Here is a 16,167-nt window from a genome sequence, read left to right as displayed (position 1 = left end):
CCTTGCTTTATGGAGCCATCTCTGATAGGTAATAAACCTGTTGATAAAACTGTTCACATCCCTATTAAACTTATATTGATTCGTTTGTTGTTGTTGTTGGATGCGGCTTTATAAGTTTAATAAAAGCACATAACCAGAACCTCATTGAACCCTTACCATTAAAACTAAGTTTAAATACATCAACAACTGTTTTGATGGGCGTAATCAAGTGTGGATCACTGCATAAGTGCAAAAGCCAAAATCTCGTGCAATACATAAACTTAGTCATCCCTGATTTCCTCCTCAGAGGACTGACTGGTGAACCACACGTCCTCCGGCATTCACACCCTCAGCTTTGAGACCAGAGGAGGATTACTAACACTAACTGACTCCTTTTTCAACTTTGGTCCCCAGCTAACGTTATTTCTCTTTATCCAAATCCACTGACTACATCTGGTTGCCTCATCTGACATTACTTGCCCACTTACTCCCAATTCCCCCATTAATGTGAAAGCTGATCTGGCAATGAAAACCCTACATCCCCATCTACTGAATTATTTTAAGCAAAGATATCTTTGCCAGTGGGGTAAAAAAAAAATATCTATAGGCTACTATAATCCTTAAAACCAGTAAAATAGTATAAAACAGTCTTCTAATTTACTTAAAAAGGGCTTTTTTTTTTCTTAAAAGTTCGTTTTAATGTGTACATACTATTTCCTGAAGAACAACCTGAATCTACCTGCATTTCCCAACCACAAGCAGTTTCTAAACATTTAAAACTCTCACTTACTGTGGTAAATCAAGGAGACTCCTTGCTGGAACTTTGGAGAATTGATTTTGTTACTCAGGAACACAGTGCAGTGTCTGTTACCCATGCTTTTACCACATCTCTCCTCATGTACAGCTTAATCTTGTTCTACACATCTCTGAGTCTTTGACAACATGTAACTCTGACTTACTGCCGCCTAGTGGACATGTATATTTTCTCTCAGTATTTTCACAGTTATTACACTTACGCAATTTATCACCTCTGTATTTCTCACCCCAAGACAAAAACCAGATTGCTGCGCTCTGTTGATTGGAACCTCTTAAATCTTTCCTACATCTATTTTAAATTTCTGCAGCTAAGCTTTTCAGCACTTGATTGTGTCGCCACACGTACAAGCCTTGAGACAAGCTAATTGTACTGCCTTACAAGATACGCATTATTTGTGGTACCCAAACACAGTGGGCACCATGGGTCTCCGTTGTAGTTACTGGGTGGTATGTAGCACATCGTATGTCGCACATATCAAGGATCTAATGTGGCTCTCCTCCATACTCAGATCCCTTCAACTAACCGTCCTCTTCTCTACACTTTCCCATTTTAACCAGATCAGATTGAAAGGATAACATTTTCAAAAAATGGGAAAAGACTGTCCTACGAAGAGTAAATAATATCCAATATGTTTTTGATGGCTTTTTTAATTTTTTCCAACTGGTCGTACATGAAAAATGTATGAGCTGTGTAGTGAAAAGACCAACATATCATAGCACGGACAATGGGCTTCTGATTCTATTTGAGTAATGTTACAATAGCTCTTTTTTAATAATATATATGATGGTGTTCTGGTATCTTTTATGATTTGGTTGATGAACTCACAGTTCTCTATACAAGTCCCTACATAGTGACCATGGACTAAACAGTGGGTAGGGGGGTAATTTTGGACATACGGCCAAAAGAGCCAACTGTCAGTGGAATTATGAAACTTTTTCATGTTTACTCCACCCAACTTGTGATAATCCTGCCTTCTCTGTACCTCAAAAGAGGGTTGTGCAAATCTCATCTGTAACACCAATTTCAAAAAATTGTAGAGCCGAGGGGTGGAATCTTTTTTTTAAGGTTACATTTAGATTTAAGTTAACTGTATATCTGTGGTTTTTGATCAAAGCATATCACATAAATGTTGGTTGTTGTTTTTTTCTTCAAAAAGGTCTCTTTTGAAAGCTATAAAATCATCAGAGGTAAATCCAAATTAATTTGTGAATTGGTTATAGCAGCATGTTGGCTTTAAAAATCAAACAGCCTCAACTACGAAATGTTCGTAAAAATTACAGTTAAAAACTGTAAAATAGCAACAGTAAAAGACAGTAAAATCCAAAATAGTATATCACTGTAGTAGATACATTATATTACCCTAAATCAAGAAAGAGTACATAACTATACTTTTTACTGTAAACATATGTAGAAATCACACAATTTTACTGTAAAAATATAATTTTTTGGTAAAAAAATTTGAAAATACCGTAATATCACAAGCATGTAATTACCCTAAAATTAACGGTATTATTCTGTCTAAATTATAGATTTAGCTGCTGTTTACATTTAAATTTACAGTATAAAACTGTTCAACATTATGCAAAAACATACTGTAATTTCTACATAAACATGTTTACAATATGTCTGTTTTTCATAGTAATTTACCGTAAACACAACAGTTCTCAACTATGACATTTATGGTTGCCTGAAAAGCGTACCGTAATCTCATATACATTGTTAACATATTTTTTTACTGTGAAATTCTGGCAACCACAGCTGCCAGTATTTTACTTTAAATTACACAAGGGTTAACTGTAAACAAGTTTACATTATAACTGTTGTTTTTAAAGCAAAAAACTGTAAACAGGTTTACAATATAATTTTTTTTCATAGTAATTTACTGTAAATAAAACAGTTCTCAACTATGAAATTTATGGTTGCCTGAAAAGCGTACCGTAATGTCATATGCATTGTTAACGTATTTTTTACGGTGAAATTCTGGCAACCACAGCTGCCAGTATTTTACCGTAAATTTCACAGTTTTTTTTTTACAGTGCCAAACATGATGACTTTTTTTACCTTCAGGTTAATATGTTATGAGAAAAGTTTCAATGTTATCAATTTTAGCTTATTACCAGGCTCTTGCCGTCCAGCAGGCCTGCTGACCCACCACTGTGGAAACACATTCTGCTGTTTATTCATTTCAGGCAATTATTCATCTTGTTCCAACAGAACATAATTCAATAATTTTCAAACCAAAAACTTTTAGCACTTTCTGCTTTCCTTGCACATAATAGAAATCCTGAACTAAACATTTTTTCTGCATTTGCACTTCCATTTGATTGTTCACTTTGACTTCTCAGTGGAGATGAATTTCTAAAGCTGGGAATGAACAAAATCCATCACATTAGGGCAGAAAGATATGTGTCCTAATTTTGCTCTGTGCTCATTCTAACCATCTTATACTGTTAAATGGCGCTGCCCTTTGGCTGAATCAGGCGCTACTCAAAAGTTACTGCTCCCAATTAAACACAAATGTATTCATTTAAATAGTTACTTATGTTTCTGCAGCGAAGTTGTACATTTTAACATGGAAGATAAAGAATACTTAATACTTTTCTATTTTGATATCTTATGCAGTGTTGTACTGTATTTGCATTTCTAAAGTCGATTTTGTACATAATGGTTTGACCTGTAGTGACACCTACTGGATGAACGGGTGACTTAGTGGTATAATTACGTGACTATATACCGGTAAGTTAAGAAACTTTGAATGTTCTTACTTCTTTCCAGGGGACTGCAGTGCGGAGTGAAGATGACTGTTCAGCAAGACATTTAGCAGCTCCTGAGATCTAGTTAGGAGACTCAGACAATATGTTATTGTGTCTGCATGTCGCGCTGGTTTTGTAGATGTCACATTATGGAACATTGAAATATTAATTGATTGTTTTTGTTGTAGTTCATTTTTTCATGGTGTCAGATCGTGTTGATAGATACAACAATACAACAACAACAACTTTATTTATCCCCCAGATGGATAAATAAGGTATAAGGGATAAGGGAAATTTTAAATTCTAATTAGTAATGGGTTGGATACTAGGTTGGACTGAAGTAACAGTAAAGGTATATCACAGATTTTATTGACAATTTATGTTCTGTTTTACATCAAAGCCAGCAAGGTAATTTCTGACCCCATATGACAAAATGAAAGAGGAATTTACAAGGGTTAACAAAGATAACCCTATAAATGAAAGAACCTTTGCTGTCAACTCTGTTTCGTGTTCTTCTCCAAGTCTCATTTCTACATTCGTTATCCTGATGGGAAGGCACAAATGATGGCCATTGGCCACTATTAACTTCTCTCTAATTGTTGAAACGTGAAATAAAGTGATTGCATACGTCATTCTCATGGTACCACTAACGCAACATATCTAAAAAGAGCTCTCCAATCAAATGCAATGATACAAAGATTAGTGTCTACTTTGATTGAATCACACCCTCACATTTGATGCTTTCGTTTCCATTAACTTGAGAAAACCTCAACTTTCTGACACTCCATCAGGATGCAATACCTTGGGAGTCGCCTAACTGCTTTTAATAGAAAATGAATGGGATCCATGTGTCACCACCAGCAGAGCTAAGTCGTATCAAGTTTATCCCCCCTCATGTCACCGTAGCTCCTGTTTTCTGTCACGACCCTAAGTGACAAATTATTGTTAGCCTATGAAACCATAGACCGTAAACACAATGGACAAAGCATAAGTCGCGTGACCCATACACTTTTAAAGAGCTGTTTTGAAGCCTCTTCTTATTGTGTGCAGCTATGTTGCCAGGGCAAGCCAGTCTCCTCTGAAAATCCCCACCAAAATAGCTTCAAACCGCTGGCAGATGTTGGACGTAGAATATCCTGTTTCACATGTTGCTTCGATGGTGACATCAAAAATTGCTGCAGCGTTTAGCCTAAGCCAGGTTAGTACAGGTAGCAGGAGAATTACGGATAAGGAAGTGATGGCGGGTAACCCTTTACTGAGGTTACTGTCAAACAATCATGTTAAAAAACAAATGTATAATGCACCTAAATTGATTTCAACAATGTATTGCCTGTTGTTGAATGAGGGGCAAAAACGAGTTAATCCAGATTGAATAGCAGCAAGAGACAAACAAACATCAATGCCTTCTCAGCAGATGCTGGGTATTTCTGAAGCAGACTCTGAAGGAAACGGGTTTTGGGAAATAATTTGTGACATGGATCAATCTACTGTACAAAGAGCGTAGCTCAGTGAATGGTCACTGCTTTAGTTCTTTCAAGATTGAGCGAGGGGAGAGATGGGTAGATTTGTTCTATTATTTGCCCTAAGGTTTTGAACCTCTGGCAGAGGCAATATGCCAAAATGAACAAATTCAAGGGTTATCAGATGAAAGAGGGTCAGTTCATAAGATCGCTCTATTTGCGATTGTTTGAAGCCAATTACAGCAAATTAATTAGACAAATAAGAAATGATATGACACATTGGGAGGTACTTTCCCTTTCTCTAATTGGTAGAGTAGAAACTGTAAAAATGAACCCAATGACTAAGCTTCTTTTTCTGTTTCAGTCCCTTCCAGTAAGAGTATCTGCCTCCACTTTAGATATGCTAGACAAACTAATCTCAACATTTATCTGACAAAGGAAGAGACCATGGATAAGGTTGAAATGCCTCCATTTATCTGAGGACAAGGGAGGCTCGAGTCTACCGAACCCTAAAAATTAATGTTGGGCTCCACAATTAAGTGCAATAATGGCATGGATCCGAAATGACCGGGAAACAATATGAAGTAAGATAGAACAGTATTTAGTTAAAGGTGTTCCTTTATTCTGACTTTGTAATTTAATATGCTCTTATATGCTGTGGGCATTGCTTTATCTCCAAACATCTATGTTTATATGGCTTTTGGATTTTTAAGCGGAACTTTAAGTATTGTCATTATTATGAACACATCCACTGAAGAAGATGGTAGCTAAGGCTTTCAAGGCAACATGGCTGTGCTTGTACGAGGAAAAATGGGCTTCAACACCAAGAAACCAGTGGGTCATGTGACCTAATGCTTGGTTTGTCTTTTTTTCTGGCAGGAGATCAAAACTGTATCCAGGGGAACCGGACTAATTTTTTTGTATCGAGGAACTGAATTAGGTTTGTGGACCAGGCTAGTCTACTCATAGGCTGCTGAATGGTTGAAGAGGAGATAATCAATACTGTCATATATTAGGACAACTAAAAAGGTGGTTTAAAAAAAAGGTCAAGCAAGTCATTAAAAATAGCAGGAAAATTAAAGCTGAAGGGATTGATTGTAAAAGAACACATTCAATCAAAAGCTGTGAAGCACAATTAACTGGACAATATTATACTGATAATTCTGTCCAGGAAACAGATCTTTCACTACTGATAAACAGAAACAAACAGCAAAATCATGACAGTTCTAAGAGGCTGATATGGTCTTTATTGTTGTTCTTTATTGATTGAAAATGATCAGTAGAAACATGCTTTGAACTCAAAACACTAAAAAATAAAATAAAGGAGTAAAGAAAAATGGGTGTAAAACAGCCTTGACCTTCTGTTTTCATGCAAGTTTCATGAGATGGCACGTAAGCTGGACAGGTGGGCGAGAAGATGAGAAGATACGAGTCATCAGATCTTGGGACTTTGACAGAAGCAGGGCTCAACCTCATGTCAGGGTTCGTATACATCGATCCCATCAACGTGTGTGGTCAGTGGGAAACTACACCAGCACAACGGCGTCAAGTCCTGCAGCTTTCAAAATAACATGTGCTGCTTTATTTATGGGTTGTTGGTTTTTTATTTGCCTCCCTTTGAGAACACAGGGTAGACACACCTGTAGATATCTTTATTTCAAGAATCTTCATGTGTAACAAGAGCTACATTTTTAAGTCAGAAAAAAAGGAAAAAGAAAAAAAAATACAGTTAATCATTTTCAATTTAAGGCTTGCATAAAATTTAACATCTTCATAGTCAAAATACAAAGTTTTCCTCTAACAATTTATCTGCAAGCAAAAAAAAAAAAAAATGCATTCAGTTTCATTTAATATGGCATCTGGAGGGTTATGACACTGTCACATCACCAAATTAAATATTAAAACCTCGCTGGAATCTCAGATCTTCACATTAGAGGAGACGTCGGTGGATCTCATATTGCCGTCAGAACAAGACACACATTCATCATCAGGCTGTGGATTATTCATCCGGAGGGAGGATGAAAAGATGTGTAAGATCCGTGCTGACAGCCTTTTTGAATCTAAACTGAGAGCAAATTGCTGATCATAGAAACTGTTCAGTCAGAGCTGAGATTTTCTTCATTTTAGGTATTTAAAAAGCAGCCATGTGATTTCAAGTGTTGGTTCAACGGTCTAGTGACTGTAAACAGGCTCTAATAGAGACTTCAGGATCAGTTTTACTTTTACTCGGCTTGACATTTTGGGCGAAACTAAAGCGGTAGATCAGCACAGCTGTGGTTGCACAGTAAAATATATTCAAACTTTTCAAAGGCAGAAGCATTAAAAGCTGAAAATGTATTGAATATTAATGGTGAATGAGCATCATACTTGACGTACAGTCAGCAACAGTATTTCCTCCCAAAATGTTTTAAAATAGGGAATTCAAACCAAACAAAAAAACGCAGCGTTGTCTTCCTTCAACCCACACTGTCATGAGACGGAAAAAAAGGCAGAGTGAAACACAGTATAAAAACCAATCAAAGCCAAAATGTCATTATTTACATACTAGAGGTTAAATCAGGTAGGCTACTTATTTTCATCCACATAAACAAATATGCACTTAAGTCTTTTTCTCTAAGAGTTTCTGAAACTGATTTCAAACAGACAAACTAATACCAGACAGACAAATATGCGTCGTTTCAGCTGCTGCAAAACCTTTTACTTCAGTTACTAATCAAACGTAGAAGGAGGTCACTATTTAGACATAAGCTAATAGATTTCTGATTTCATTTGGCACTGGTTTCGATGAACACTAACCCTACAAGTTACACGAGGGCTACTTCCAACACAAAATATACACACTGTATATGAGCAATCCAATGATTGGGAACAAAAGAAGAAAAAAAAAAGGAGAAAATCTGTGATTACATGTTTAAAACGTGCTGGAGTTTGCACGCGTTTGCGTCCCACCTCCTTTAAACTAAAGTAAAACATTTGGCATCTGCACCTGAAGTGACGTTTGTACATTTCTGACAACATAATGCTCCACATGGTAGCGGGAGGGGGAGGGGGTTTCCCCAAGACGTGCATTCAGTAGTTCTGATGAGTATAAGGCATTATTACACTTATCGGGATTCAAGGGCTTTAGTTCAGATTGTGCAAATGCATGACATGTTAGAGAGAAAATAACAGAACGAGGGGGATCAGAGCGGCAAATGAAAGCAGTTTCTCGTAGGTTCTTTCATCCTTCTGGATAAACATTGTAAACTTTTTTCTGAGTGATTCTCACACTGTACGCTCTGATACTTCAGCTGACCACCTGATTCAATGAGGTGGTATTTGTATAATCCTATGGGTGGCAAAATGGTATCATTTTCTTTGGCAGTAGTGGTTTCTTTACAGCCTTGGAAAGAAAAAAAATGCATTAAACTATTTTTTTTTTTTTTTTTTTTTAATTTTCACATTTTTTAGGCAAGTCACGGTCCCAGGTAGAACAACAGTTTAACTAATGCTGAGCTGAGCAAAGCCCATCAACTTGACATCGTCTGGTATTTCAGATCCCTCGATTCCAGAAGCCTGCGGAGAAAAATAAAGTAAAATTTAAAACCAATGTATTTTGTAAAATGTCACTTTAATATAAACCCAATCAACACTCATGCAACACATCTGGAACTACTTCCTAAAAGGCACGTTCTATATTTTACTAAAAGTGGCAGCTGACGACATGATGCACAGTCTGTAGCTGCAAAGACACTTTATATTTTGTCTTGTTGGCTGCTTTAAATAGTGAATTCCCTCCTGTGGGATCAATAAAGTTTGATTTCATCTAAAAAGGTGTGAGTGAAAAATGAAAGACTCACCAGCTTGAAAGTGACGTTTTTATTGGCTTGAGGCTCTTCAACTATTTTCTGCAAATTTGCAGCAACTGAAAAGAAAAACTGTGTTTCAGTCCAAACAAAAAAAAAACAATTATTGATCAAAGAGGAAGAAAAAATAAGACATGCTGGAGTGCATGCATTTTTCTTTTCTTATTTTTGAGGCTGCCTCGTGGTCAGCATCCAGTTGGATTTCCCACACTTCCTTGAATGCACAATTGTGTTGTGAATTGCTCTTTTTAATCTGAGGTAAATGGGGTTTCATTAGAAACTTTATTCAAAAACACTGCCCTTCAATACGGTGTCACTTCTTTTCATGTCCTTAAATAAGAGATCATCTTCCTCAGGATTGAGTGGTCTAAGTGTTGGGATTTCTTTTAACTTACAAAAAAGCCTAGAAATTGCCCTTTTTTCCACTTAACCAACATGTTTCACTAATCAGCATCTATGTGTTATGATATCTTGACTAAGACAATGTTCTTCAGTCCAGGTCCTCAGGATCTAGTACCCTGCATGTTTTAAATAAGTGCACTCATGGACTCATGTGACCTTGAGGACAAGGCCAATTAGGTGTGTTTGGCAGAGAAGCATCAAAAACATGCAGAGCAGGAGTTGTTGAGGACCTGGACTGAGATAATTTATTCTTATATCTATAGTCTTGCAGGTTGAACAGAACCTCGTCTAAGCTGCATTGGAATGGCTTTTTTCCCCTTAGGCTGTATCGGAGGCCAACTTTAGTCATGTATAATGCAGCTCGCCGACTGATGCCAACAAGGTGCTTTGCAAGATTAAAATAACATAAAGGGGCAGATCTAATAGCATCCCACCCCCTCCAAGCTGGATGTAAGATCATTTTTAACCTTCAGATGAATGCACTGAAATAGGAACATGAATTAATGGACATAGGAAACTGACCTATTACTAAGTCCCTCCCGTCCACTAGACCTGCCGACACGAGCTCCTGGGAAACACCGTCTGCAGTGTCTGGAGAGCAAAAGCACGAGACAACAACTATGAAACATGCAGCAAAACTGTTGATATTTACAACAGCTAAAACTGAACATCATGCAGCTGATGCTTAAAAGTTTTCCAAACATTTAAAAAAGACAAAATTATGTTGCATCAGTCTTATATGTTCTTAATCGAAGATGGTTACAGACATGCAGTTCCTGGAATGACCACTGGGAGTCGGCGCCAACCGTGAGTTAATCGATATTGATCTGTATGTTAAAATGTCCACATTTACGTTTTATGGTATCCATGGCTAGATATCACCTGTGACAACTATACAGGGGTGAATTTTCTTTTTGTCATCAGGTACAAGTATATAAAGCCATAATTTAGGCATAATGGGGAGCATGGTTTTTGAGTGACAGCTACATGGAATCCCTCACCCCGGCCTTGAAGGCTTTGGGGGAGAAAGCCACCAAGCTCTGTGGCCTCCGACGTGGCAGCCGAATCGGCCTTCTGCTGAGGGCGACTGTCGTCAGACAGTCAGCCGTGGGCCGAGCCGGTCACTGGTTCGGCTGTCTGGTTCTGTCAAGCCACTTTCGCCCACTGATTAGGGTTCAACTGCTGCTGCTGGTTTTTCTGCCGGCACCACGCAGCCGGGCCGAGGCTCAGCTAGCGGCGGATGGCCACAGTTGCTCTGGAGGAACTTGCCGGAGTTATGGCAGTTCTGATTTGGCTCGGGCAGTTCTCGTTTTCAATGTCATTTCAGAAGTGACAGATTCAGTCAGAATAATATAATTTAATATCATTTGTTATGTGACCCAAGCTTAAAGGGCTTGTGGTGGACTGAGCTGAACTGACTGCCGGGCCCACGACTGCTGCCCATTTGCCCATTTTTGAATTAAACTGGGTTTGATTAAGTCATCACAAAGGGTTAACAGTTAATGTTAAACAAAAAAAAACCAAACAGAACAAGTCCCTTACCTCTACCTGGCAGAAACTCAAAACGGATGTCATTTAGCTCTTTCTTTGAATTTCTAAAGACAAAGAAAGGGGAAAAAAATGCAAATAAGATATAATGCACATATCACCAACAGACCTCCTGATTTTCAGTCTTTCAGACTCCAATGTGAAAACATACCTTAACCTTAATACCAAACTAATGGGAGCTTTGACATCGCCTGAGGCAGCTGGAATCTGTGGGAACAGATTGAAACAATTCATTCGACCTAAATTATAGCCTTAAAATATATTTTACATTCAAAACTATGAGCAAATAATAGTAAAAAAATAAATCAGAATAAAAGTCTTAAAAATAAAAGCCCAGGACGGAGGGCAGGGGCCACTAGCCTGAGCGGCAGCAGCAGGAGTGCTGGATGAGGGACATGCAGCCTGGGCAGTGGGCTGAGTGTTGACTGGAGTGGGCTGCAGAGGAACGTGGCCTGCAGCCTGAGGTAGTTCAGCCTGGCCCGCCGCCACCGGCTGGAGTTGACTACTAAAAGGCTCAGGAGTCTGGAAAATCTGAAAGAAAAGGGCACCGTTTAGTTCAGCTTTTGACACTAACCCAAATATTTTAATAACAACTGGAGAGATTTCAGTTTGGAAAGTATCTCCCTTCTTCACAAACAACAAATTCCACCGACTTCAATTTGATTATTCCAATGAGATCATTTGTATTTTTAAGTTCAACGTCTCAACTCAATTCCTGCTATTCGAAAAAGGCTACAATTGTGCTCATAATGAATATTAATGCCGATGTAATAAATCTATGTCCATCCGCTGCACTGCAGCCATTTACAATCATTACGTTCCACAACAGATGTTGATGTGATGGACTGCTGTGAACCCACCTCTGAATTCTGAGATCCCTCCTTCACCCTCGGAGACTGTTGGTACAGACAGAAGACAACATGAGAGAGGGACTTCACTGTGACGACGTTAGCAAAGCAAAAACAGCACGCGTGGAGGCGAAGAACACACAAAAGGCAAAGGAAGAAAATAGATTAAAAGAGCTCACTCGTTTACTTTCCTCCCTGAAAAAGCTAATTACGTTTATCTCGCTTCCTTCCCATCTCTGGTCGTATCACTATTTATCCATCCTTATTTAAGAGAATATTGACTTTAGAGGTTTTGTTTTGTTTCTTTGGTTTTGCACTGAGGTATCAAAGATCCTGAATTTGTCAGGGATTTAATTTACTGGATTAACAGGAAAACAGCTTCTTCTATGCACGAAACTTCATCTTTATCTTCTCTTATATCCTTATCTTCATCCTCTTTCAGCTTTAGTAATTCTATTAATTAAAATAATAGAGTAATAAATAAATTAGGTCTTTAACACACAGGTCTTAAAATTATAAGTACAACATCACATGACATATTACAATATTTAACAGTAACCAAACCAAATTGCAGAGGCAACTAAAGCGTTGATCTTACTCCTACATTTAGTACATTCACACCAACTAACCTCCGGGTCGAGTCTAATGCAATCTAAGATTTGTTGCAGTTCCTTGATTGACCGCTAGGGGCTGGCTGCAAAAGCGAGTCAATCTCCATCGACTCCCATGTTAAAGTATCTGTAAATATGTTTATTTCTGCTCTAAAGTCAGCTTTGTTAAAAAATACTGTTTTGGTCTCAATAGCTTGATTTCACATCCATGACAACCCAGACAGAGGTGAATTTTTCTATACAGGGAGTTTATATAAGGAATACATTTAGGAATTTAAGGAATACATTTATTTCTATTCGACATACATTTGACATACATTTGAAATACGGGAGGCGTGTTCCTGTCTGAGAAACATGGCTGTGCACTGTACGAGGTAAAAGAGGCTTCGAAACGGCTCTTTGGAAAGCAATTAGTCACAGGACTTGATGCTTCGTCAATCACTTTTTACTGTCTATGGTTCACGTGAGCGGCGGCGGTGTCCATGTTCTGTTTTGGATAACGGGGCAGCAGGGCTAAATCGAGGGAGTTTTACAGAATTTCACTTCAAAAGGAGGGATACGCTGAAAATACAGGGTCCAGGACAACATCACATCCGAAAAAATACAAAAATGTAACGTGCAAAAAAGTTGTAGCGCTCTATTTCTGGAGGGAATATTTTTAGACCTGAACTCTCTGTTTTTAGGGGTACTGGAAGGAAAAAAGTTGATTACAGCTCATGATTGAACAGAAAACATAAACATTATTTATAAGCCAAAATAATTTAAAATAAAATAACTGTTTTGTTTATAAAAAAGTCAAAGGCCCTCATAATTTGTGGAGAAAATTTGCCCAGTTCATAGACGATTACACAGCTCTATTAACGTGCTACCACAGTATTTCATCTGGGTTGAGGTAATGACTTTGGGCCATTAAGGGCCACTGCAGTACCTTGCTTATTTTTCCTCTTTTATTCATTCAGTTGTAAATTTGCCAATCTGCTCATTAGGGAATTTCAACTAAGCTCAAGCTGTTGAACCGATAACCTCACATTTAACTCTAGACCACTGCGGTATACAGGGGAGTGTATGGTGGATTTACTGAGTACAAGCTGACCAAATCCTTTGTATGCAAGGAAAAGAAAAGAAAAAAACCCCAAAAGCCAAAATCATTAGCCCTCCACCCAAGCCTGACAGTTGACACGATGTCTTTAGGCTTGCATGGCTAATCAGACGCAGCCACTCCTGCATCTTGATGTTACGACACTTAGGAGAATTGCTGTCCCCCAATTTACAAGGAATCTGGTCCTACTCGTGTAAATACTTACACTGCAAGACCCTTGTGATCTTTGCAAGATCTTTAGTCTATGATTTTAGTATTTAGTTGTGAGCATGTCAAACGTTGTAGTATTTTAAAAATATTTCTAAAATGTTTAGCAAAGTTGTCTGGTCTAAGACTGGTAGCCATTTCAAACAAGTCATACTTGTTTGAAAAGAGAACAACTGGAAAATTGCTGCAGAAGTCTTGTGGTGTGTTTAAATGTAACCTTGTAACCCTAAGATACAAGCCCTCAACAAGTCCACCAACTGTTCTATGTGCACAGCCATGAAATGTGATATTAACATGTCAATTGAGATCCATATATTGTGACTTTGCGATGAACTTGTTGCGATGTCCTCTCATGGGAAGATTAGCATGTGTAACGAGTATTTTTGTCATATGTGAATAATCGTTCTTAATTTAGAAAGATAAGACTCATAGGCATAACAAGACGAGTGGGAACAGACAATCGCTTCTTTAAGATTGTTCATGATTTCTTTCCTCTTTGGCTTTGTGTTAACACACCTGAATCCTCCAGATCAGCATATTGAAAACATTTCAGGTTTTACAGAGGAGATCAATTATTGGTGACAGATTAATCAAAAACATTTGATTGGAAGCATCTTGCGTAATTCCTAGTTATTGAAGGTGCAATTAAATTAAACCGTAGCTTAGTTATTGTTGTAATAAATAACGCCACTGTGTGACTTGTCATGTGTTGTAATTCTTAACTAAAGCTGAAAGAGGAAGCCCTTTTATTTTTAACGCACCGGTATACACAGCATACCGAGAATAAAAGAAAAGAAAAAGAAAAAAAATATGTCTAAGTACGATGGAGTCGTAAACGAGTGATGGCAAACATTCTGCAATTAAGTTTTTAGTTAGAAAAACAGAATCAGTTTTAAATTAACTGAAAATTAAGCTGAAGTCACACCAATATATAATCAAACTGGTAATCTGGAGAAGAAAACAAACACCAAAGACCTCGGAGACAAGAAGACCAGAAGCGAAGCAGGCTAGATGAAGACAAACTGACAATGTGCCATCTGGGCTGCTGCCACGAATCACAGCAGCGCAGGAATCTGCCGTCTCATTCATAGAAATGTCATTTTTATATCTTTATCAACAGACACCATTGTAGACTGTAGATGCTCGGACAGGCTACACCGTTCATTTAAAGATTTTTGTTCTGGTTTATGAAATAAACCAGAAATATAAAGCAAGGTTGTAAATGTCACATCCACATTACAAGTAGAATTCATTTGAAATCCAGTTTGCCAACATGTAGCCAGTTACAAAGCAGTGTAAAAGAAGATGAGATCCAGTCAAAATTTGAGTCTTTGATCATCATTAATCTCCGAAGATAAAGCTGATAAGCATTTTGCCTTATGTTCGTTAATTGTGATTTTGTCAGTATAAATAAAGATTATTCAAAAAACAGAATCGGTAATACAGATGGCTTCCAGGAAAGGTAACTCTCACTCATTTGAATAAATGCTAATGAACTGAAATGAATAACGTTCCTTCAAAGGAAAGTATTTATGATATTTAAGCTATTAGATGAATAGCAAAGTCAGGCTTTTTCAGGCCGTGAAATTATTTAGAATATTAATTAGGTCTAAATGTCCCTTTGGTGTGGAGCTTTAAACCCTGTTTCTTTAGACAGAAACCTACAATATTAACTAACCATTTTATGCTATATGAAGGATAAAAGCTTTGCTATGTGTAGAGTTAATCTCACAAAAATGTCATTTTTATGTACTACAAATTCTTTCAAATGAAACCTAGTTGTGTGGAAGGAGAAATGTAAACATCTGTACTGTTTCCCTGTTTCTGCAGCTATTTCTAATGCATTTGTGTCACTAACAGAGGTCAACTGCCTGTCCTGCCCTGCCCTTCCCTTCTCAGCTGCCATATGTCCTCCAAGGAGCAAGGAGTCCTTCCTTGTTAAGGGAACGCCATCTGTATTATGGTGGCAAGTGAACAACCCTGGATGCAGGCAGCTCGAGCGGGTACGAGAAGCGCACTTGTCGCCTGGTGGCACTAACAGGCTTCACCTGCTGCTCCTTGGCCGTCAGACAGAACATACACACACAGGAGACTCAGTGGAGAGACAATCAACAGACCAGCTAGCAGCACAGACATGACAATGACAATTTAAACAGAGAACAGTGACTAAAAGATGCGACATGTGGAGTGATATAAAACGTATAAACATGTGCATGTGAGGGAGGAACAAGTGGGTTTAGCTCACTCTTAAAGCTAAAATAGCTGCTTTGCCTTCCTCGCTTTCCTCATCGAGCTCGTCGTCACTCCATTCCCATTCGCCATCCTCCGTTTTATGCAGCCGTCCGCTGGAACCCGGCACTCGACGTACCTGACAAGTGTACGTGCACACGGCTGAGCTGATTCTCTTAGGGGAGCAGTACAATCAAAGCAGTTGGTTTAAACCGTTGACACGTTACCTTTTTCGATCTCTCCGTTATTGTGGGCGCCCTCTGAAGCAGCCTCTCGTGTAAATACTCGTGGGTCTGTCGTGAGAGGAAAAACATGGACCTCACTCTACACTCTGCTTATTGTGTTTCCAAAAAAGTCTCACATCATTAT

The 16,167-nt window shown here is 38.2% G+C and overlaps 1 protein-coding gene across 3 annotated transcripts in view; it reads right to left on the bottom strand.

Annotated features, from left to right (window-relative positions):
• Positions 1 to 6,249: 6,249 nt before the first annotated feature.
• Positions 6,250 to 16,167, bottom strand: part of oxsr1b (oxidative stress responsive kinase 1b) — a 52,647-nt gene continuing 42,729 nt past the window's right edge. For 2 of the 3 annotated variants that reach the window (XM_061713216.1, XM_061713218.1), the window contains exons 10-19: positions 16,026 to 16,091; positions 15,815 to 15,937; positions 15,549 to 15,626; positions 11,665 to 11,700; positions 11,165 to 11,335; positions 10,956 to 11,011; positions 10,799 to 10,851; positions 9,779 to 9,847; positions 8,849 to 8,913; positions 6,250 to 8,564 (exon numbers count right to left, since the gene is read on the bottom strand). In XM_061713216.1, coding sequence (XP_061569200.1) covers positions 8,490 to 8,564; positions 8,849 to 8,913; positions 9,779 to 9,847; positions 10,799 to 10,851; positions 10,956 to 11,011; positions 11,165 to 11,335; positions 11,665 to 11,700; positions 15,549 to 15,626; positions 15,815 to 15,937; positions 16,026 to 16,091 — 792 coding nt within the window. In that variant the 3' untranslated portion in view covers positions 6,250 to 8,489. The remainder of the gene's footprint in view (positions 8,565 to 8,848; positions 8,914 to 9,778; positions 9,848 to 10,798; positions 10,852 to 10,955; positions 11,012 to 11,164; positions 11,336 to 11,664; positions 11,701 to 15,548; positions 15,627 to 15,814; positions 15,938 to 16,025; positions 16,092 to 16,167) is intronic. The other variant, XM_061713217.1, reaches the window with a different exon arrangement.

The sequence above is a fragment of the Cololabis saira genome, chromosome 22 (genome assembly GCF_033807715.1).
Source record: "Cololabis saira isolate AMF1-May2022 chromosome 22, fColSai1.1, whole genome shotgun sequence".
In the NCBI taxonomy this organism is placed as follows: Eukaryota; Metazoa; Chordata; class Actinopteri; order Beloniformes; family Belonidae; genus Cololabis; species Cololabis saira.
Note: the sequence above shows the minus strand (reverse complement) of the source record. Positions and strands in the feature narration are given on the sequence as shown.